The sequence below is a fragment of the Pezoporus flaviventris genome, unplaced genomic scaffold (assembly GCF_033815535.1).
Source record: "Pezoporus flaviventris isolate CSIRO_AGI_PZ_B2104156 unplaced genomic scaffold, CSIRO_AGI_Pfla_v1 ptg000079l, whole genome shotgun sequence".
In the NCBI taxonomy this organism is placed as follows: Eukaryota; Metazoa; Chordata; class Aves; order Psittaciformes; family Psittacidae; genus Pezoporus; species Pezoporus flaviventris.
Window position 1 is genome coordinate 5,680,026 of NW_026892627.1, and position 23,100 is coordinate 5,703,125.

General features: G+C 40.5%; 1 protein-coding gene across 4 annotated transcripts in view; it reads left to right on the forward strand.

Annotated features, from left to right (window-relative positions):
• Positions 1 to 23,100, forward strand: part of LOC133280109 (sodium channel protein type 5 subunit alpha-like) — a 215,612-nt gene that overhangs the window by 21,523 nt on the left and 170,989 nt on the right. For all 4 annotated transcript variants that reach the window (XM_061474505.1, XM_061474506.1, XM_061474507.1 and 1 more), the window contains exons 2-3: positions 18,640 to 18,958; positions 20,660 to 20,777. In XM_061474505.1, coding sequence (XP_061330489.1) covers positions 18,692 to 18,958; positions 20,660 to 20,777 — 385 coding nt within the window. In that variant the 5' untranslated portion in view covers positions 18,640 to 18,691. The remainder of the gene's footprint in view (positions 1 to 18,639; positions 18,959 to 20,659; positions 20,778 to 23,100) is intronic.

Sequence of the window (23,100 nt, forward strand, 5' to 3'; positions counted from 1 at the left end):
CGACCTGCTGGTCACGCTCCTTTTGATGCAGCCCAGGATGCAGTTGGCTTTCTGGGCTGCAAGCGCACACTGAAGCTGGCTCATGTTCATTTTCTCATCAACCAGCACCCCCAAGTCCTTCTCTGCAGGGCTTCTCTGAATCTCTTTAATGATTCTGTATCCTTGAGCAGCTGATGAGGACTTTGCTGTTTCTCCTCAGTCTAAGTGTGAATATGGAAGTATTTTCGTTGAGCAGGGATATGAGGCTGTGCCCATCTCAGCCCCAAATATATATTTGACTGGCACCTTTCTCAAAGGGCAATATTTTGCTGTCTGGAATCCGCCAGTCCACTTTATAAATTAGGGTTTATGGACTCTGGGAGGTGGGGAAATCCATGAGGTACTATGCTTGGTTTCTAGATGAGAGGTTGCAGCTTTGCACATGCAGCAAAACTTATGACTCTTTGATTCCTGTGCACATCTCAGAGCAAACTCTGTTAATCGTGATCCCATGATCCAGGAGGAGTGACAGAAAAGGGTTGGGTTTAATGGAGCCTTTCATCTGAGCAAAGAGTGCTGGGATGAAAGCCAGCCTCAAGTTGCAAGAATTAAAATAGTTAAAACCTGTGAAGGTTTTAAGACTTGGAATTTAATTTCAGGCTAAATAAAGGCATGTTCTGGGAGATAGATTTTGAAGCGTGAAGGAAAGGTATGAAGCTAAGATTTTGGGTTCAGGGTTATCATGGCATTTGTAGCCCAGTTTTCCGTGTTCCTGTTTTGATAGCAAAGCTGGTACAAATTTTCAAGCAGACATACAAGTCCAGAAATAAAAGTAAGGTTGTGAACCTGCTGCCCACACACAGAGATTCAGCGAGTCAGCTGGGCTATGGCACTTCTCCCTCCCTTCCTGCTCCTCCGGCATCCCTGTCATCTCAGCCATTTGAAGTATACCTGAACTCTTAATGGGCATTGTGAGGCCCAGGAGGCAGCTTTCCAGAGGAGGATGGGGAATGAGCTCCAGATGACAGCCTGTCTTGTCCCCTTGCACCTGTGATGCTGGGGTCTAGTAGCTTCTGAGCAGCCTCAGAGAGAAGAGGCTTTATGTCTCAAAATCAGTGCTTTCAACTCTTTTTGGAGTAATTCAGATAAGCTGGTGGGTGACATGGTGGTTTGAGGTGGTGGGCATCAGATTAAGTTCATACCTGTAAAAGAAAAGGTTTCATTTGCTTAGGCTTTCAGACCTCCTGAGTGTGTGTCATCCTCACTCATGGTGCAGCTGCTCTTCTTGCATGAAGAGGCAGAGGATGGGTTGCTGGGCAAAGCCCAGGGGAGCTGGGGTCCCTTCATCTTGCCAGAGAAAGATGCAAATAGCTTCACACCTTTCTGCTCTTCATTCAGTTCACAGAATGTTTGTCCAGTGCCTAGTGGCAAAGTAATTTCATCTGGGGCCTCTGAGTGCTATGGTCAAAGAACGAAAAATAGCAACAGGAATTGTTGAGGCTGGGCTTCAGTTCAGAGGCTCAAAAATTTGTGCACACTTGAAAATCACTACCTGCCATTCCCCCTCAGCTGGGAACTTACTCTTGTGAAGGAACGCTTGGTACCATGTCTAGTCTTCAGGATTAGTAATTTGCTTTCTTGTCTGGGTTAACCTCAAGCCTGGACCATGCAGCAAAGATTCAGCCAAGTTCCTTCATGGAGAAATCTGGGAGGAGGGAATTAATCTGAAGTGTGTAATGAAGCACTATGCTCAAAAGGGCAGTATCTGTGAGCCTGCTGACCAGGAGGGACCATGACACCTTTAGCCCGGCTACATCAGGGGTGCAGCTGGGGGAAAACCCACCATCTCTCACCACAGCCAGAATAAGGCTCTGAAACCAGCTTAGTGTCAGAAAACAGTTTTCCAGCTGAAGTCTGATGTTTTCTCTTGCCTGGGGACTCCAGAACTGCTGCCTTTTGGCAATCTGCTCTGCAGAGGCAGCTGAGAATAGACAGCTTCAGCCCCTCCTTTTGTTGGGTTGGTTTACGGGTAACTTGAATGCACACTCTGTTGTCCAGGAGGGAGTCACTGCCCATGCCTAAAGATTGCAAGGTGCTTTGCAAAGTACTTTATGCCTCTACCCAGGCCTTCATCCCTTGGCCATGTATAGTCTGTACAAGCTTTAAACAAATGCTTCTCCCTAACCACCCACTGAAACCAGCTCAGACTCATTGTTTTCCTTTCTTACTACTTTGTGGTGCTGTTTCTAATTCCTGTGCTGCAAGAGATACAGCCTCATATAACCTGACTCTGAAAGACTCTTGATACTAGCTCTCACCCTACTTATTCCTGTTCAACTTGGGTCTCATTTTTCAATTGCTATTATTTCATCCCCTTGGGGCACCTACTAAGACTACCGCAATGATGGATGCTGCCAGACCACATCCATAAATATTAAGAAAGGTGGAAAGAGCCAGACTTGCAATTTCTTTCTGCAAAACAGTGATGGGGATGTTGTTTTTACAGGTGACCAACACAACTGCAACCTGAGATGCCTGTATGCTGGTTAAGTAAAGTTTTAACTGGACTGTAACTAGGTAGCATCTTGTAGACAGGCAGAGAAGCAAACATGCTGGTTATACTGGTGATTTTCACCAGCCCACTAAAAGGCTTGTTCAGGAGACTGGGCTGATCTTGAAATGTACACTCTACCTTGTCTAATGTCTGTTGCTGGTAGAGCAAGACAAATTTGTCATTAGATGATCTAATTTATTTGCAGAGTTTCTCGAATCTTGACATGCAAAATCTGATGTGAACATTGGACCCTGAGCATGGCCCTAGAAATGATTATGTTAACTGTCAATCTGGGATGTAATCCTTGTAGTGCAGTATCACAAGTCACCTGTCTACATGACCACCTAAATAAATCAGTGTGTGATTGCCTGGAATTACTAAAGGTTTGGTATTGTCTGAAAGCCTGGTGGCAATATTCAGATACCGGAAGAACAAAGAGTCTTGAGTAATGTTGAGTTAGCTGTCTCTTCTCTAATGTTGTTTCCAGTTCAATGGATGTCTTGATAATAGTGTTTGGTTTGAAGGCCACAGACTTATTGATGGTCACAGATCAAAATGCCATCACTTCTAATACATTATGCTGCACTATATCTGTTAAGAAGTGAACCAAGGAACAACATCTGTAAAAGCAAGGGGGAAATCTGAGAAGTGTCAACAAAGACTCACAGGGCTACTACTCAGAGAGAGCATGAACGTGATTGAAGTACATTTCCACAAGTGAAATTTGGGGAAAGCAAATTTAACACTAGCAGTGGATCTTTATTGTGGACCCTGCAGCATGGTAAGGCTGGCGGTGTTTTTAGAGGATGCCAAATTCAAACTTTTCTTTCCTACAGCTCTTTCTGTATCCCTCTTTGCCTGTCTATCCCATATTGGATCAGATGAAGTTTTGGAAATTTAGGGATAGGTAGATCAAGATTATTGTTAAAAAGGCACAGAGTATTTTTCTTACAGCTCAGGGTTGAGAGCTAATAGTGACAAAAGTTTTTGATAGACTAAAATCAGTTTAATGTTCACAGTCTCCAAAACATCACCTCTCTGTTGTTAGGTAAGAGTATTGAGGGTAAGTGCTGCTAGTGTGATCATGCAAATATCTCAGTAACTCTATACCCAATACCCACTGAGGATACTGCCACTTTGTAAGATCAGGGATTATGAATGTAAAACAATCACCCTCATCTTGCTAGAGGCAATCTCTCAAGATTGCTGGGGAGCATCTTGGTGATCTTGCTACTTTTCCAAGGATCTTACTGTGTCACTTCTTATGCTTTGCAGGGAAAAAGGAGCTCAGCTGTTTATCATTTTCCAAAAATGATAATTTTCGCTTACCAGAAATGTGCAAATTGCTTTCCTCTGTTTAAAACTAGTGTTCAGTGTCTGTTATATTCTCTGTGGTAGGAAGGAAATCAGAAGACTTCTCATTCAGAGCATACAAAGCCTGACCGAAAGTCCAGAATCATTCAATTCAGTCCATTTACTACATCAGACCCTAAAAGCAGCTGTTTGCAGAGCTTGTGTGTTTCCATAGGATTAAAACTTTTGCTTTGTGACAACCTATGAGCATCCATTAAAACACAGATCATGGAGCAGAGCAGATTGTGTGGTACTGCCCATCTGCACATCAGATACCCATGCTTACTTTTTAGTAAGAGCAAGGAGCTGGATGTAATGTCATGCAGTCATAATTCTTGGCAGCTCTTATAGTTCATGTTTATTGGAAACTGAGCTTTGGAGCATTTATCAGATCTCTTTACGCTTCCTGCATTAGTGCTTGGGTGTTTTTTTCAACTGAGCTCTCAGGCTGCTGAAGCCCTGTTTAGCAGGGGAAGAGCCGTGTGTCCAGTGGAGTGTTTCGGAGGGAGATGACTCTACTGAAAAGAAGTGAACAAGCCCAGAAACACCTGCCTGAGCAATGCATGTTTCTAAACTTAGAGGGGTTTTAGACGTTTTGAGATGGACAGGAAGGTAACCTTCCTGTAAAAGGGTTGGGTGTAAAATGTAGGTGCTAGCCTAGATGGACTTTCTCTTGGAAAGGAGGTGGGTTGTGGCAGACTGACCTGGGGGAAGGCAGCACTTTTTGCCATCTGAAAGTGGGCTGCAATGAACTCATCTGTCAGCCTTGGGATGTCACTTGGGGGTTGGCTTGGAGCCATGGCTTGCCATAGAGGGGGTTATATTGCAGCTGCAGGTCGGGAATTGTTTCTATCTGTTTCATTCAGAAACCCTTCTCATACCACGTACTCATACCTCAGCCACATGGACACCTTAGGCTACAGGAGTGCTGAGGATGTATGTCCACCCTTAGTCTTGTTGTCCACTCCATGTACCATGGCACTGTGGCACTGAGTGTTCAACATCCTGCGCACCTAAGCCAGGCTGGCAAGTGTTCCCAAATGTAAAATAAGGGTAATGCTCCTTGCTATGCAGGGCTGAGGGGGAAAAAATGCTCCTGAGGTTCACAGCTCTTGGCATGGGCTGTAGGAGCTGTAGGGAGGATGATTTCCTGGCTTTTCTGGGGCAGCCCTGAAATGCAGGAGACAGGCCTCAAAAGTCTCCCTCTTTTCATCTTTTCCCATTGTTTTCATTTTGATTTAGGAGGTAGAAGGGCAGTAGCAGAAGATGCTCCAAGGTCCACTGTTCCTATGACCTCAGCCTCTCAAGTAAGCAAAGCTGGAGTTTGCCCTCAGGAAGGTGATCTGGTATAAAATTTCTTGTAGGACAAAATTTCTTCTTTTAATAAAAGCCCCATTTAAATAATCAAAATCCCAGAGATGAGATGCAACTGGCCCATTTGCCCAAGAGAGTGTTTCAGAGTACTTTTACCCAACAGTTGGTCTGAGATCAAACAGACTTGGCATCGCACTGTTTCCTGGATAACACGCCATCATTATTTATTAATCTGAATCAAAGTGCTTGATGTTTTCATGCTATCAGTTAGACAGAGCCTTATCGTCTGCCTCCCCCTTTTTTTCAATTTGCTGTGTTTCAAGAGAATTTTGAAGCTGTTGCAGTGGGAAATCCGTAGTTTAAGTGGCAGCTTGCTCATCTTTTATTTATTTTTGTAATAATCCTGTTGTAACTCATTCAAAGCTCCAAAAGATCCTTGTCCTCAGTCAAAAATTTTATGCTTGGATGAAATCCTAATGATGACTTTTAGAAGAAAAGGGTGTTTTCCTGGATTTTAATAGGTATTATCACATTTATTGCTTTGTGATTTAAAGAAATGTCATTTGTCTGAGTAATTTTAAAATAAATTTTTATATTGGGATCAAAATGATTATGTAAAGTTCTCATTTTTTTCATATACTTTAGAAATACAAACACAGGGGTGTCAAGTCAGTGGGAAAACCAGTAATAGGATGTGATTATGATGATTTCTGGCCTGTTTCCCATCATTCTTGGAGATAAAAGTATTCCCTGCCCTGCCCTCCACCCCAATGAAAAATTGCGATTTTCTCAGAGAAATCTGTTCCCTTTTCAGTTTGGAGGCTTCTTTGTTGTAGAAAAAAAAAAAAACTGTATCTCAAAGTAGATGCTCTTTACTAAAATGCTTCTCTATTGGAAAAGCATTTTTCTATAGAAAAAGAGTTTCAATAGGAAATTTGCAGTCAGCTGTTACATACGGCAGGCAGCAGTACTCCCCCTTCCTTTCAAAAGGGTGGCTTCATACAGAACCTGCACTTCTGCATACCCATGCCAGTCTTGTGGTTTTATAAGCACATTTTCCTATTTTAAAATGTTTTCCTGTCTCCTGTTTTTGTGTAAAACATCCTCACAAAGAGAGAGGATGATTAATTGGAAACTACAGAGGAAACTACAAAATCAATTGCACTCAAAGAACTAATGTAGAAACTAAACTAGTAAAAAACCCCAGAGAAATATGTGGGTTTTTTTTCTCTCTCTCCTTATTCAGTCATAGGAATCTTAGCTGTTTCCTTGAAAATGCTTCTGAAAAAGAATTATAACCTTCATATTTTATCTTATTGGTGCTCAGCTGCACATAATCTGTGAACATAGCAAACAATATTAAAAGCAAACAAACAAACAACAAACAAAAACCCATGCTAAAAACTGTCTTGACAGGCTGTGGAGTTGTTCTGGCCATTTACACCAAAAGAATATCTGATCTCCAAGCTGATTGTAGTTCTTTATAAAATTAATCCATAAGATTTTCTGCTCATAAATAACTGTGAAATGATTGAACTTTAAAACATAAGACTTCTCATGTGCTAAACCTCACGGAAGAATAATCTCTTGATAAATTTAGTTTTAAAGTAACGGAAGCAGAGATGATTGCAATTCTATTTTTAGACATGCGCAGTGAAACATTTCTATTTGGTTTGTAGTAACATTAGGTTAAGACAAATGAGGAAAGAGATATGAGAATGAGCAGGAGCAGCAGGGTCAGTATGGTGAATATTCCTGGTCCTCAGTTTGGAGGCAGTTTTGGAAAGATGAACCTAGATTGTATATGCCAGGACAGGGAGAAGGAGGTGATCAGTAAGGTATGAGACAGCCGGAGCTGATGGCATCACTAGCTGTGTCAGAAAAAGTTGAAGACATGGGCCTGCTGCTGGTCTGTACCAGCCAGCAGAAAGCAAAGTACACTTAAACCATCAGTTCTTGGGTTCATGACAGTGTGCATTGGGTAAAATGGAGGCAGTGATGTCTGTGCTATCAAGCCATACCTAAATAATAGATACAAATAGACCAGGCACTAAGATATGCTTCTGTTTCGGGTGTGTAAAGAGAAGAGACTTAAGATAAATCAGCGCAACTCTGTCCCAGTCTACCTTATTCTTGTTAAGCCACTGTAAGAGTAAATGGTAAGCATGTGAAGTGGGAATTCCCATTACATTCTTAATGTGGATCTTCAATTTAATTTACATTCATCTGGGAATATTATAAATTCTAAGAATTGAGAGGATCAGTAATGCTTCTAATGGTCTTATCTTTAAAGCTAGATGTTCTTCTCGCTTGGACCTAAGGGCTGGCTTACAGGCTCTCTTTTCTGTTTTATGACAACATTTTACACAGCTCTCTTTGCTGGCTTCATCCCTTTGGGGGAAAGGAAAAGGGAGATAGGAGAAGTCATGCTAAAGCTGAAGGCTGCAGTACAAAGCTGCAATCTGGTCCAGTGTGACCATTTCTTCCAGGATATCTTTAACTTCTTTGCAGGTCACTTGCTTAGAGATCAAGTGAAAAGCACAATTTCCACAAAGGAAGATATGGTGGATTAACCTTTTCTGGCTGCCGGTTGCCCACCAAGCTGCTCTCCAACTCCCCCCACCACAGACTAGATTAATCCACTGTAGATGGTTATTAGGTAAAGGGGACCTAATAAACAACCATCCTCTGTAAAGGACAGTGTTAGGCCCCTGGAGAATGTGAAATATATCCTGGAGACATGGACAAGGGGAATCTGTGAAATGTCATCCAAATATACTTCTTTTCTTCCCCCCACTTACATTTGTCTTCTCTGCCTGGCAGTAGAGATGGGCAGGAGAGAGCTGGGATCCCAGACAGCTTTTCTGGAGTTAGCACTACAAGTGTCAAGAATATTTTTGGAAGGGAAGTAGAATCTGGGAAACACATTTTAAAGCGAGGCTGCACGCGTGTGTGGGAAGAGAGAAACTGTGACATCCCACTTGTTTGACTTTTAAAATCACTATATGCTTTGACATAATCTGCAAGACAAGCCCGAGACTGGAGTAGGAAATTGGCTGTGAACCTGAATGGATGTGCGTTTCCAGCTCCATTTTGTATTGCTTCATTGTGTTACCCTAGGAATTATGGATGCCACCATCCCATATTTCACTCCACTTTTTAAAATATTAGCTTGTAACTACTTTTACCCATGTAACTGCACAACCCAGATATGAAACGTCCATTGAATTTGTAGGAAAAAAAGTCAGATTTGTGAGTCCAAGCGCATCAGGATAACCTGAATGATCATGTTTCTGGGAACGTGGTTGTCATCAACTAGTTAAACGCATGTTGTTTTTTGAAACTGAAGATCTATATTTCATGTTGTAAAGTAATTTTCAGCTCTGGAAAGCTGTTATAGAAATGTTTGTTAGAATTTGCCACTTGCTGGATTGGAAGAGCTCCATGCTCTGTCCCTTTACCACCATGCGTTTAGAGGTAGCTGGTCCTTTTTTTTTTCCTAAGATGAATCAAGCAGAAGAAAAGCTAACACATCATAGTCCATAACAGTCTGAATATTTTTGGGGGTAACAAATTTCAGTCCAGATGCCCCTACTCTGTCATGAAAGCATAGACCATCAGTTCACAGATACATAGATCAACACCTAAATTAAGATCTCCTAATAAACAAATCATCAGAATTTTCACTAGGATCTAAAACATAGTTTATCTCACTGAAGTAGACATGCAAACCAGGAGAGATGACTCATGTCCTAGTGGTGTCTAGTTGTCCCTAAATGTCTAACATCTTGCATTTACTTGGTTTGACTATTCTGTTCCAATGCATCAGAGAAGCTAGATTTTAGTTGATTCATCCTATCGACTGCATGAGGCTGTTTCACAGGAGTTGCATATCCAGTACATACTATTTTTTAGACCAATATTTCTAGAATATGTTATTTGTCCTGTCTAAGCTGAGATGGATAAAGGATGGATAAAGATGTAAGTGAATGTATAGAGAAGGATGCAGTACTTGAATTATTAGCACTATATATGGCAGATTAAAAATTGAGATCTGGCCAGAATCTTCCATTTTCTCACCAAATTTTTGGTTTTAGTTGAAATTGCCTTCAAAATTTAAAAAAAAAAAAAATTGATGTTCAAGAGTGCAGTCATTTTTGTATCATTTTAGGCCCCTATCAGAGGGGGTGCTATATCTCATAGACATAATGCCATTTTGGGGGCTCTTACCATGCCTCCAGTAGTCATATGTTATTGTGGGTCTCTAGCACAGAAAGAACCCTGGCTATTGGAAGGGATTTAGGGTCAAGATGTTGAATGATCTCTTGGTGCAATTGCTGTTTGTCATGTCTATTAGTAGTAACAAAGTTGTTTTTGGGAATAGTGTTTTTTTGATTCATGTAGTGCAAACAAGTTCCCAAATTATGGAGCCAGTGCATTTTCCATTTAGAAAATGTCCTGCATTGATAACATCATATGTTTCTCTTTCACAGGCCACTTGATGTATTATTTTCTGGTTTTCTCATTGACTGTTTGGTCCCATAAGGTAAATTAAGCAAGGAGCCACAACAGGGTTCGCATTACTAGGCCACTATTGTATGCTTCCAGTGCATTGTGCCTCCGGCCCAACTCAATATTACCAACCACTCGAGCATGCACCGTTGACACATAAATGCATATTTGGATGTAGCTTGTTAGTAAATGTCCCCAGCAGTTTTATTTGGATAATTATATTATTGCTAATTAACAGAAAATGTCATGACTTTTGGAAAATAATTGTTTGTGCAATGTGTTATTTACTCTGAAATTTTTTTTCCATGTAAAAAGATGAGGAAATTATACAGGGGAGAAGGGGAGGAATATTCAGGAGGGCCACAGGGTTCTCAAAAGTGAGTCTCATTGACATCAGTACGGCATAGCCAAAACTACTCCTGGTAATGTTAGTCACTCATATACCTCTAAAATCATCCATGTTCACCACTCTTCAGATGCTCCCCATCGTTTGCTTGGATGCACTTTAGGTTGTAGTTAGCGTCAGGAGAAATAAACTTGAATTCAGCTAACCTACCAGCAAAATGTAGTAGCTGGGAGGCGTCAATCTTGATGGTAGTGTTAAAGGCTACTAGGTATTAAAAAAAAAAACGCTTGAATCAAAACAATGAAAAATCCCTGACTTCCCTGCCTCCGTGCTTCTGTTGGCCTCATTTACATAATGGTTTAGAGCATTATGTAATTCAAATCAAGTCACTGTCAGTCAGCACCAGTGTCCATTGCATCTTTCCCATGAAGCTACTCTCAGTCGCTGAAGTAAACATATTTAAAAGGAATGACAGAAATTAAATAACTCTGTCTCTCTGACGCCAGGGGTCTGACCCACTGCCTATTACAGTCACATGAAATATTCCCCTTGATTGACATGAGCTGAGGATTGTACCCCAGAGCCCATGTAAGCTCTTAGCTCTGATTCCTAAACTTGGCAACCAAAACCAGGCAGTTTTCAATTGCAAATGGGCAGAATACCCCTCCTCTTTGGACAGCAATAATCTCTCTCTGTCTCTCGGGGAGGGGAAATCTCTTCCAGCAGAGTGGAAGATCCACTAGCTTTATCCAAATAGTATTGTCAAATTTACAGTGCGCTAAATAATAAATTAAATCTTCAATATACCCCAGCAAACAGCAACCAGCTACTCCCAGATAGTGTTCCTGTTCAATTTGTCCTTCATGAGTTTCTATTTCCAATACTAGGGAAGGTAATTTTGTCAGTGCACGTCTAAATCTGTGCCTTTTCTTTTTCTTTTTTTTTTTTTTCTAGTGTATTTTTGTTGCAAAGGCATTTAAAACTCCTGCCAGTAGCTGGGGCTTCATTAGCACCGAACACCATCCAAGACCATAGACAAAAGTGGGCCATGCATCCTTGTCCTGGGGAATCTATCACAATAGACAGAGATGCATTTCAGGGGATAAAGAGAAGAATAAAGTACCTGTGCCAAAATCAAAATCACATAGGATTGTGTGAATGTCACTTGGGGATTATCTGTGTGGGCAGGGAAAAGTTTGTGGAAAGGTTGAGTTGGAATAAAGTAGGGGGAGGATGAGATTATTTTCTTAGCTAAAGAATAGAAAAAGGATAGAGGTGGAGAAGGATGGGAAGCTGGGTGTACTGTAGTTGTATGGATGCGATGGAGTTCGATGGTGGATGGTGGCCATGGAGCAAATTGCTCTAGGTGCTGCAGAGTTGGCAGGACTTTTTGTCTCACATCATATCTGTGGGATGTGGGAGAGGGACCTGCCATCTCCCACAGCTTAACTCTGTATGATTTGGGTCCTTCTCTCCCAGCCCTTCAACTTCCAGTATTATCTTGACCCTTCACCTCAGCCTCTTCTTTTTTCTGTCACCTGAAAGAAGGAAAACCTCTATTGCTCCATTCATTATTAAAACCGAAGTTCAGTTGTTATGTCGTGTTTGCCCTTAGTTCAACACTAAAAATGTGAAAGAGGCCCGAGCTTTGCTTATAGAGTTTCATCCATCTTTATCAATGTAAACATGCCACTTCTGGTGATAGCTTTTATGAGTCTGTTGGTTTTCCCTGCTGATGAAATGTGTCTCCATAACTTAGATGGGGAGGATCAGTGATGCCTTCCCTATAACTTTGTGGTAATATATCAGACAGCTTTCTCGCTGTGGCTCACTCTTACTCTCCTCTAGAAGCATGCAGCCAAGCTTTTGGTGTCCAGAATAAAACCTGTTTTCTTTCAGCAGTGTATCTTTCCCATAATGGCTTCAGAATATATTTTAATAGCCATTTTGCAACTTCCTATATCTGTTAGAATGTCTTTACAAAACACTCTGTGAATAAAATGGACTAGATTTGATATATTTTATTCATGTGAGCATTCAAAGCACCTAATGGTGTGAGCAGTGTATATTATATTTGGCACAACATGGAGTCCTTTCTTATTTCTCCTTCAAAAGCTAGTGACTGCATCCTGAGCTGAAAACATTTCTCTTTCTTGGTAGCTCTTTGCAAGCTCTGTTGGTTCAGAGTATCAAAGAAGAAATCTTTTCCTAGATCGGAAGACTAAGTAGTTTATAGTGTAATAACTCTGAGGCCAATATCTACTTAATTAAAATAGACATAAAAACCTGTTGGGTACAGAGAAGTATAATTTTCAGCAAAACGTAGATGAGCATTGGTAACTATAATGTACTGCTTCCTTCTTGCTTATTTATGTCATTTGGTTGCAGCATAATTTGAAATAAAAACACCTGCAAAAAAAGCAGAATATTTTTAGCTCACTAAAAATACATATTTTATCATAAGAGAAGACTTAGTGCCAGCATTTAATTCTTGGCATAACATTTGTCATCCCCAAATACTGTTTCAATATCAGGATGAAATCTTCTGAATTCATTTCCTTTTAGCACATGTTAGCTTTCAGAAGACTTTATCTTATCAATAAGTCATTGGTAATGTCAGAGTGCTGCAATTCTGATGAGTGAGATGCCAGCAAAACTCATTAAACTGGATTTAGAAGAAGACAGAGTGTAGGCAGAACTGGTTGTGATGAAAGGCTTGTGGGTCAGTGACTCTGAGATTTCGGGCTGGCCATTTTAGATTGTTTTTTTCCCCAGTGATGTGAATGCAATGAGTTCTCTTACTTATTTCTGCCCCTGGTCAGCATGCATGGTGAAACAAACAGGGCTTGTTTTAGGAAATCTGCATTATGCAATGCCATATCAACCTGCAGGTTTGCCTTGTGACGCGGGCAGCAGGAGGAATTCTGTCTCACAGCTCCTCCTGCGTCAGTCCAAGGCTGATTTCAGTGCTTTTTTTTTTCATAAATCTCTTTCTGGAGTTAAACATTGCAGACATTTCCATCAGATTTTTGTGAAAGAAACCCCCTTTCCCTTGCAGGGCAGCCATGGGAGCCTGCCCAGCCCCTGGCAGCATTGGTGTCTCTAGCATCACTTTTTACACCCTTGGCTCTGAGCTCACCCAGCAAGTCTCTGTATGAAGCAGCGCTTACGGATTGCCCTCACACCTGCAAAAATCCCCCCATGGTTTTCTAGCTCCCTGCAAGCTTGGTTACCTTTTAGACCATTACTTTAAAATCTCAATTGCACACTCTCTAGTGTGAAGATATTCTCTTTAAAGAAAACATCTCTATCTGAATATTCATGGTCCTAATACATCACTTTCCAGCTGCTGTAACTTCCCTGGGATGGGCAGATCTGTGGTGATTTATGCCAGATGGAGATGAGGCTGATTATATGCGTTAGGAACACATACTGCAAAAAAATCATTGTTTATGGTCTTGACAAAATTGTGCCTGTTGAAAAAAAGAAACAAAGCAGCTATTGGTTTAAGCAGAAGTAATGAGTGTGCTGTGTAAAATTTCAAGGACTGTATTACTCCGTTCCCCCTTGTTTTGATGTGAACACACAGACCCTCAAAGTGTGTAGTAACAGCAACTGAAATTTTTCAGCTAAAAGAGAATTTCCCATGACACCTCCTAGCTGTGGAATACAAAATGAGGCATAAATATAAGTGAATTAAGTCTCAAGAGATTGCCTGTTGATTGTCAGTAAAATTATGAAAAGCATCTAAGTCACCTAGACTCCTTTAGCCTCTTGATCTTTATGTATCTTTATGTAGAAGGTCTTTATTTGATCTTAATTAAAACCAGTTCTCCATGAAGTCATTACTTCATGGTTGGAATAATACTTGCATGTGATCCCATATCACCTTGTAATCTCTTTTAATATGATCAAATGTTTGTGTGTATGTGTGTATAAGTTTTTGCATAAGAATTTGTGAATCTAGGCCAGTAACGTTAAATTAGATTTGTCATTGTATTGTTCTTTATTTCCCTAGCCTATTATTCTCATGTTTTACAGTGCTTTGCAGGTCAAAGGAAAATGAGATTATATGGAAAAGAGTGGGGGAATAAAAGGCAGCTGTGCTCCATGTAGTCTCAAACATTTAAACGAAACTCATCCTCATGACTGTTTTTGTTACCACAACAGTTAGAAATGCAAAGTCGCTATTTAGTCACAAACATTTCTTAAACAAAAGGAGAATTTAGGACTCCTGATTGTTATTTTATGACATTTAGGTCTACCAGAACTACAGTGGAAACATACTTGCTGCCACGGGCTATCATCCATCTTCCCAGCCCATTGTCAATAGTAGCTTCTTGAGTGGCATTGCAGAAATCAGTAGGGTTTAATGAATACAATCCTGATAGAGACGAGCATGTGTGATGGTTTCTAACCTTTAGCCTGCGAGTGCCACTTTCACATTTTTGATCTCCATGTTTGGCTCATTTCTTATCATTGCCAAGTGTCTGAAATATACGCATGCATGTCCACAGTACCACATCAGGCAAGAAATCCTATGTCATCATGAAAGCAGGAGATGAAGGTGCAAGAGGCTGTGACTTCTCTGGAGTCAGAGTGCAACCAGGCGTAGTGCACAGCAAGGACCTCAGCCTCTGCTTCTCCTGTGGCTTCTGAGGGATAGGACCTTCCTGATGTCTCATGTCAGCATCTTGAACCATGGTATGGGGTTGGTAGGTGCTAAGGTGCTAGTCTTGAGTCCACGAAGCCCATGCAAGAGCAGGCGGGCAGCTAGGTGGAGGTGAGCAGGACCCACTTTCCCTGTATTTGCACACTTGCAGGCAATTTACAGTCCAAAGTGGTCTTTTGTGTTGATGTTGGTCACCCACCTATGTGGAGTCAAGGAAAGGCTTGCAGGGCACTGAAGAGGTCTTTTGAGCTGGGGTGGTTTAAGCCTATGAGAGCAGGGCTAAGACTGTAGTGGAAGATGGCATTTATTTTTCTGAATAAATACGGGAGATAGCAATATCTTATTTGTTTGTACTGTTCTTACTTCTTGCCATGCCTTAGAAAATATGCATATTGGGGCTTTATTTTCGCATGCACATTTTGTTTACATAACCAGTACAGTTTTATCAGCAGGAACCGATGTTAACTGACAAAGCAAGAGGGAAATGTTCATTCTGTGCACGGTGATATCACAGAAACAATGTGTTTGAAGCCTTGTACTTCAAAAATATGCCTGAGAGGAATGGAAAAAAGTCAGGCTTATATTGTAAAAACATGAATCACAACAGCTATTATCTCTTAAGAAATGGCATTCCAGCTCTTTGGTTCAGTCATTGATGATTTCCCTTTTCAAACTGTGGTTCTTTCTTACCCTCTTAAGAAACATCTGGGCTAACCCTGGCTATTTGTAGAAATGTTTGCAATTCATAGATTAAAAGAAACTAGACATAGAAAGGACCCATGAAATTATCTTGCCCATTTCCTGAAAACATATGAAATTGAAGAAGAATTAAGCTAAGTATATATATTAAAATTTGGAACTTGTATGCAATATGAAGACAAAATATGTCAAGATTTTTCAATTGTAAGAATGATGGAAAATGTATTTTTTTAAAGGAACAGTAAATAGAAGAGTAACAAAAGCTCTTACAAAGTTTGTGGAGGATTTTCTACTTGTTCCTAGGCAGTTAGCTGTCTTTCAGGAACTTGCAGATGAAATTGAAAAGACTTAGTTTTGACCAGTTTGAAGTTGATTCAGTTTTCTAATAAAAGAGAGCTTTAAACAATTCCTTTAAAAATAATTAAAACTTCCAATTTTAGTTAGGTTTTTCTGGCAATTTTATCTCCCTCACCCTCCCCTATATTAAAAAAAAAAATAAAAATTCGACCAGTTCTGTTGCCAGAATAGCTTCTTTAAGGAAGTCTGAGAAGGATGCTGAAGTTTCATGTCAAGATTCAGCTTTTGCAATGAAGGATGTTTTCTCTGTGGCCCTTAGTAGTGACATTCCACACATTCTCTTGTCATCTCAGTGAAGTACTTGGTGTGCCCTGTGCTACATGGCCAAGCCTCCAGTTCAGCTATGTGGAGAAGGTGATGCAGGGATGGCTACCATCAGTGTTCCAGCAAAGGGAATGTCTGTGTAGATTGGTGGCAGGCAGTTGGTGCGATGTGAATCTCAAGAGATGTTTGGGGGTATTAGCTTTGGGTTTCTGTGTGCTTCTGCAACTACAGAAGCTCAGGCCAGCCACAGTCAGAAGGCAGATTGAGCCCTTGCCCAAGGCTTCGTAGGCTGTCTTATGTTGGCATTAGCACTATGTAAGGACAAAAGTATATAAAATGAGATGACAGGTTTCTCCAGACTAGTAGCCTAGGAAGACTGTAAAAATAGGGCAAACATAAGTAGTCTTTCTTGAAGGCACCTGGGTTTTGCAGCTAGGGGATTTTCTCAGTCAGAGACAGCATCTTTGTGTTTAAAACCATTAATCTGTGATTTGATACAAATTTCTCAATTTTTGTATTATGAGGAAAAGCGAACAATCATTCCTCATTCACTGTCTTCACAGTGCTCGTGATTATCTAGACTTCAACTAGCAGCACACAGTGACCTCGTCTCCTGTTTAGAGGCCTAGACTATGTCCTTCCAGAAGTACAGATCAGCCACTGATTTTTGTTATTCCCTTTGGGTCTGAGACAGGTTTCACTGTGAAGAAACAAAAATTGAAATGACAACAAACTCTGAGAATTCTCTGGCCACCTGTACTGATGTCATTTATAGAAAGTAAAATTGTATTTGCTTGCACTGGTGCTGAGTCACCAAGCGTTGAGCACAAGAAAACTCAAATTTTGGAAAAGCTTCTAAGTTCCTATTTTTCAGGAGGAAGGGGATAAAACAAATGATGGTGGGGGGAGAGGGTAAAGGAATAAAGAGAAAAAAAATCTAAATAAAGAATAATGTCTGAGTATCCAAACTCCAGGAAGGCTAATTCATTTTAGCCCTGCTGCTTCAAACAAGCAGTAATGCAGAGTATAATATACAAGCTCCACTAAATCATTCCTGTACGATAGGCTGTGATCAATGACAATTTAATGAATTCATTTTAAAACTAAGTCAGAATGGGAAAAACTAGTTATTTGAAAGAGTACTTTACTAAAATAAATTGAGTCAATAAATATGCTATTTGTCATGCAGAGTCCAGTTAAAGTCTTGTTTGCTAACAACAATGCTGTCATCACAGAGCCTAATAGAAGCAAACTATCTGGAACTATACGCTGTAAATAGACAAATACCATCTGAAAACAGAAAACAACAATTGTGGCTTAACAAAGAATTGTATACTGCACACATTGACAAATTCAATAGGGTGGGCCACCTCAAAACCTACTATTTTGTTTGTCTCCAGCTTATATACTGATTCAGTATGAATGGTCTGCTGGTGGTAGAAAAACAAGGGATGTGTTTCTTCTATGAAGTGAATTTTAATTGTTGTGTAGTGAGGGTTTCTCTGGCTGGAAAAAAAACATGCCATGAAATTCAGTATTAAATTGCAAAAGACTGCTTCGGTGAACTTGGATGGATTTGTAAAGGCTACTAGAACAGGGATAAGCTTCATACCTTTTCAAACAGAATTTTTCATTAATTTTCACTACTATCCATGTTTAGTGAAGATACAAGACAGCTTTTTACTCTGCTGTGTATTTCACACTTTGCTTTATTCATGTAAATTGAAGGGATGTGGCAATTCTCAGTCATTTTAATTCACATGGGGATTGGAAGTGTTAACAGTGTAACACCATCAACCCAAGATGGTCAGGCCTCTCAAGTTTGAGTTATTGGGTATTGGATGGATGGAGCCTGGTTTTCAGATATCATGAACTGGTAGCAGTGGATATTCAGCTTGGAGAGCAGTAATGACAGTCCTAGGGTTTGGCAAGCACATTCTAGCATCCTTCGGATTGTAGGGTGTGAGGAGAAAAAAATGCTCAAAAGTCTTGTTGGATGTTTTGAAAATGGGATTTGCTAACCCAAAGGAAAATAAAAATAATGTTACAAAACCCTAAAACAGAGATTATGGAGAATTTCTGTGTGATTTAAGAATGTGTATTTGACCTTTCACTCTTTAAATTTGGAATACAACAGCTGGGGCATTTTTAGAGTTTGCATCATGTGGCCAGAGATCGGCTGATTTAAATCTGCCCTGCAGTCATCTTAGGCACATTGTTCATCCACTCCCAGAGCTGCATTTTCAAAAATGAGTTAGGAATCCAAATCTGTGTGGCTTTCTATGAAACTTAATCTTGTATGAATCTAAGTTACTCCTTAGTTTGGACTTAGGATCCCAAGTGCCTGAAAACCTTAATACTCCACAGCCTATCTACAAAGTCTTTTTAGCTCTGATTGTGAGTGATTCCTAATTGAAATTACAGTTTCGATCATTTCTATCTTCCTTGATGTTCTACTAACCACACCAAAATAGTTGTTTTCCTGATAATACAGAATCTGCAAGTTGTTTGGGTTATTTTGTGTCATTTTGATGGCTTTGTTCTTCTTGCTTTGCTCTTGTCACTAACCTGTGGTACTTTTCGTTTCAGCTGTTTCCACTACTAGGAGTAAAGACCAGAAAAGACAAAGCAGGATGAAAAGATGGCTGACTTCTTGTTACCACCGGGTACTAACAGCTTCCACCGGTTCACGCCTGAATCCTTGGCTGCTATTGAGAAACGAATTGCGGAGAAGCTCGCAAGGAATGCAAAGCAGGAATACAGAGAGCAGCTGGGTGAAGACGAGAAACCTCAGCCTCAATTTGATTTGCAAGCTTGCAAGAAGCTGCCTGATATCTATGGGACTGTTCCTCCAGAACTCATTGCAGAGCCTTTGGAGGACCTTGACCCTTTCTACAATGATCGTAAGGTGAGCACAAGCCAGCCATCATGCTGCTTTGCTTTGCTCTGTTTTGAGCTCTCCGTTTTTTAGCTTTCTACAGCCAGTAAAAACGTTTTCTTCCAGACTAAGGATCAGTTTCAGCATGAGCAGGAATCCCACAAAACATCTAAGTGTGAGGGCAAAGAGGGATAAAAAGCATAATTAAAACTTTGGTGTTTTCAGATAACTGTGAGTATGAACATACAGTGTCTGAAAAGAGCAGAGCAGTAGCCGAGTTAAATTAAGCCAGAGGTTTTTATTTACCCTATCTTGTTTTCTGCATGACTCTTGACTCTTCACAGGTCTGTTGTTTATCACTTAAGCCCCTTAATGTTAAGGGCTTCTGGGTGACTTCAGTCTTGTGCTAGCACTCTGCACAAGAGCAGGAGGCACCTCCACAACCATTCCTGGAGAGCAACCGTTTTGTTCCTTCCAAAGGATAGTTCAGCACTGTTTAAGATGACCAAAACAGAGCTGAAGGGAGATGCGAGTAGCATGTGCAGTGCTGGCTCTCTGCAGAAGGGTAAGCTTCGTCCCAAAGCAAGCATCACCTGATGAGGAATCACGTGTAGGCTGGAACAAAGCCACAACAGCACACGCAGCTTCTGTCAAAAGGCTGTTGACAGCAAAGCTGAGCTGGTTGCTTACTACAGGTCATTCCCCTTTCTAAACATTTCAAAAAACTGCGGACAAAATAAGGCTTGGAAGTACAGTGTATTTTTAGGTAGCTTCTAGCTCTTTCAGGTACTGATGTTCCTGATTTTGGGCTAGGCTATTTCCCGTAATCAGTGAATTAGTATGACCACAATGCTTTGTCTATTAAAACAGTGTAGAAAAAGGTACAAGAACTACAGAATAGAAGTTAAATTGATAAAGACAAATAGATTACTTACCTGGAAGGGCCAGAATTAATTTACCTTTAATTTGCCTGCTATCCCCAGGCACAAGCGGCAGGATACAGATTTGCAATTTTAGTGTCATGAAGGTCCTAGACTCCAGTTGGGTGAATTGGTTAGAGTTTGTCTATTGGGTGTCTTGATCCTGTCTCTGAGTGCATAGGAGTAGCTCAGTGAATACTGGGGCATTTGCAAAGCTCTGTAAGTTGGACAAGCATCCATTCAGCATTACTTTGGATTTAAGGTAACTCACAGTATTGGTTTCCTCTGCCCATATTAACTTGAGTACAATGACAGTTCCTCAGTGCCAGGGTCAAATCCTGCTGTGGAGCTGTGCCTCATGAAGCTGCTTACTTGGTGAGACAAAAACATCGACTGAGAGCAATAAAGGAGTCAAGGTAGAGAAAATGGAGTAACAACGTATTAAGGTCTCTGGCATTTGGGAAGAGCACATCATAAAAGTCCCTCAACCACATTCTAGTCACTGTGCAATTTTTTATTTTTAAAGGGGATTCCACTCTCCGCCAGCCTTGTGATGGAGGTGATGGCACAGGTCCCTGTAAGGACTGAAGGAATGAAAAATAGTTGGGATATTGCAATAGGACAGGCAATAGCTCTGCTGGGAGGGTCTTGAACAAAACTCTTCACTAAGTGAAAAGGAATTTGGGGGTTTTGAGGGGAGTGGGGAAGAAGTGTGGGATCCTGTCAGGAGCTTCACAACGGGACGTGGGCTGGGAAAAGCTGGGCATGAATGAAAATACTAAACGTTCTCATTTTCTATTTTGTTTTCCAGACATTTATAGTACTGAACAAAGGGAAGACAATCTTTCGATTTAGTGCCACTCCTGCCTTGTATATACTTAGTCCTTTCCATCCAATCAGAAGAGCAGCAATTAAAATTTTGGTACATTCATATCCTTTCTGTTGATTTCCCTCCTCATGTATTTTATAGAGTTTTTAAACACAGATGGATGGAAGTCAGAAACCATTTTATTTCATTAAGCTGTTTTAAATCTTTCTGCTGAATTTGCTTGCAGAAGCAGAAATGCACTTGGATTTTTGGTTTGGTTCATTTTATATTGTTATGTGAACTGTGAAAATGGCTGTATTATATTGCTGGCATCAGATAATGTGAACTGCAGTGGAGAGTCTGCTGCCTTTACTCAGGATTAAAAGGTGTGAAGGGCCTGAACATGTTTTAAAGAGCCAGTGGAAGAAACTGGGTGTAGCACCTTAGGAAGGGAACCAGGAAGTTGGAGCATACCTTGAGAAACCTACACTGATGGAGTGCTTTGCTACTCAGCATTTGAGCAGCCTCTCCCATGAGACTTTGTGACACCATATGCACATGCAGTTTAATTTTGAACTGCCTCAGAAATTAATTATTTTGATCTCCTGAAACAAAACATTTTTTAAATAGTGTTTTGTTGGGGTTTTCTGTGTTTTTTTTTGTTTGTTTTGTTTTTTTTTGTTTTTTTTTCTTGTTGAAACATGTTATACAGCTAGGAATGAAAGGACAGGCTTGCCTGATGGACCTTTCAGTGGAAGGTTGATGCCTGATTTCCCTTAGCTCTACTTCTGAAGTCATGCAAGATATGTTGCAGTGGTTGATTTTCACTTGGGTTTTAACCACTGACATAGAAATATTATATTCTGAACAAAGTCACATCTCTCTGGAAGACCAAATGGACCCAAATGTTCAGCTTTGTGTGAACATTACTAAAACTGCACCTTTTTTCATGAGTTGCCTTTTCTCTATGGTGCACATGGGAGACCTGGCAGTGATAATTCAGACTTCACGTGCAGCCGTGATGATCATGTGATGTTTTAGCGACAAAAATCCCTCATCTGTAATGCTTATGTCTGCCGCAGAGAACTAATAAATGCAAAGCAGGTAGTGTCTTAGAATCATTGGTTTGTTATCAAATTTGGGGGGGGGGGGGCAAATAAACCAAACAAACACACCCCACCCCCCCTGAAAAAAAAAAAAAAAAATCCAGAAAGAAACCAGATTCCCAGTAGTTTTCCATATAGTGAGGAAAAAAAAAAAAGTGCAAATACAGATAATCTAGCAAGAGGAAAAATAGGCAAAGCTTCTAGTTACAATAAGTCTATGCAAAAATGAGTGTGTGATATCAGCCAGGTTATTATTATGATTACTAAGAATACACCATACAATTTTACAGAGAGATTTGCTTATGGATCAGATTATGTATGCAAGCAGTGCAGCACTTGCTGCTGCATACCCAACAGTGTTTATTAGGTACAGTTACATCAGCACAGCCTTGCTGAAGTTAATTGAAGTCAATGAATTGGCACAGGTATGGCTAAGAGAAGAATCTGAAAATTTAACTGAGAAAAACAGCATGTATATTTGAACATTGTCTCCAGCTTTGGAGACCTTTTCTGTCTTCTGCTTACTTCCTTCTACGCTGCCTGGTGTAGCCCAGAGGTCACAAGTATGTGTAATACACAGGAACTGCATGCCCTTCGTAACAGTCAACCCAAAGAAAAATGTGCAATAAATCCTTTTCACATTGCTTCCAATGATAAAGACCACAGAGGAGTGAATTTGAAAGATATGTCAGGAACAGAAATATTGTAAATTGTGGGAGTGGAAGGTCACAATGTAAATAGCATTTTAGATACAGAAAGATTCAAGTTATCACTTCGTGTTGATAACGTCAGGAAATCCAACAGCTCAATCTTTGGCAAGCACAGGCAGGAGGCAACAGCTGTAGTCCCAGTGAAACAGTGGTGAAGTTCCTGCATTAGGCACTGACTTGTTTTCTGTCGATAAAAACCTTTCACATCAACCTGAAAAACAAAGGCCAATTGGCTGAGCAGGCAGTCAATATCCCAGGCAGAAAGAAGCCTGGATCGGCAAGTACTCAAGCAGATAATATCACAGACATGAATCTGGGAACCAGATCTATTGTCTTGTGTGAGTGTAATCAAGCAGTCTTTATTTTCTTCAGGGCAAAAGCCAAAAAAGAGCACTAACAAATGGTGCCCTGTCACGGAAGTGTCTGAATCATCTTCTCTAGTAGATGCGATATTTCCATTTCCAGTCATTAAGTGTACCATGAGGGCTAACAGTAGAACAAAATAGAGAGGATAGAGTAAAACTGTCCTATATAGAAGCTGTGGGTGTCACATTTCTTGGTTAAGTATCTGTATGTGGAGTTCTTCCTCTGAGACTTCAGGCAGGATAGATCCTGTATATTCAACTGC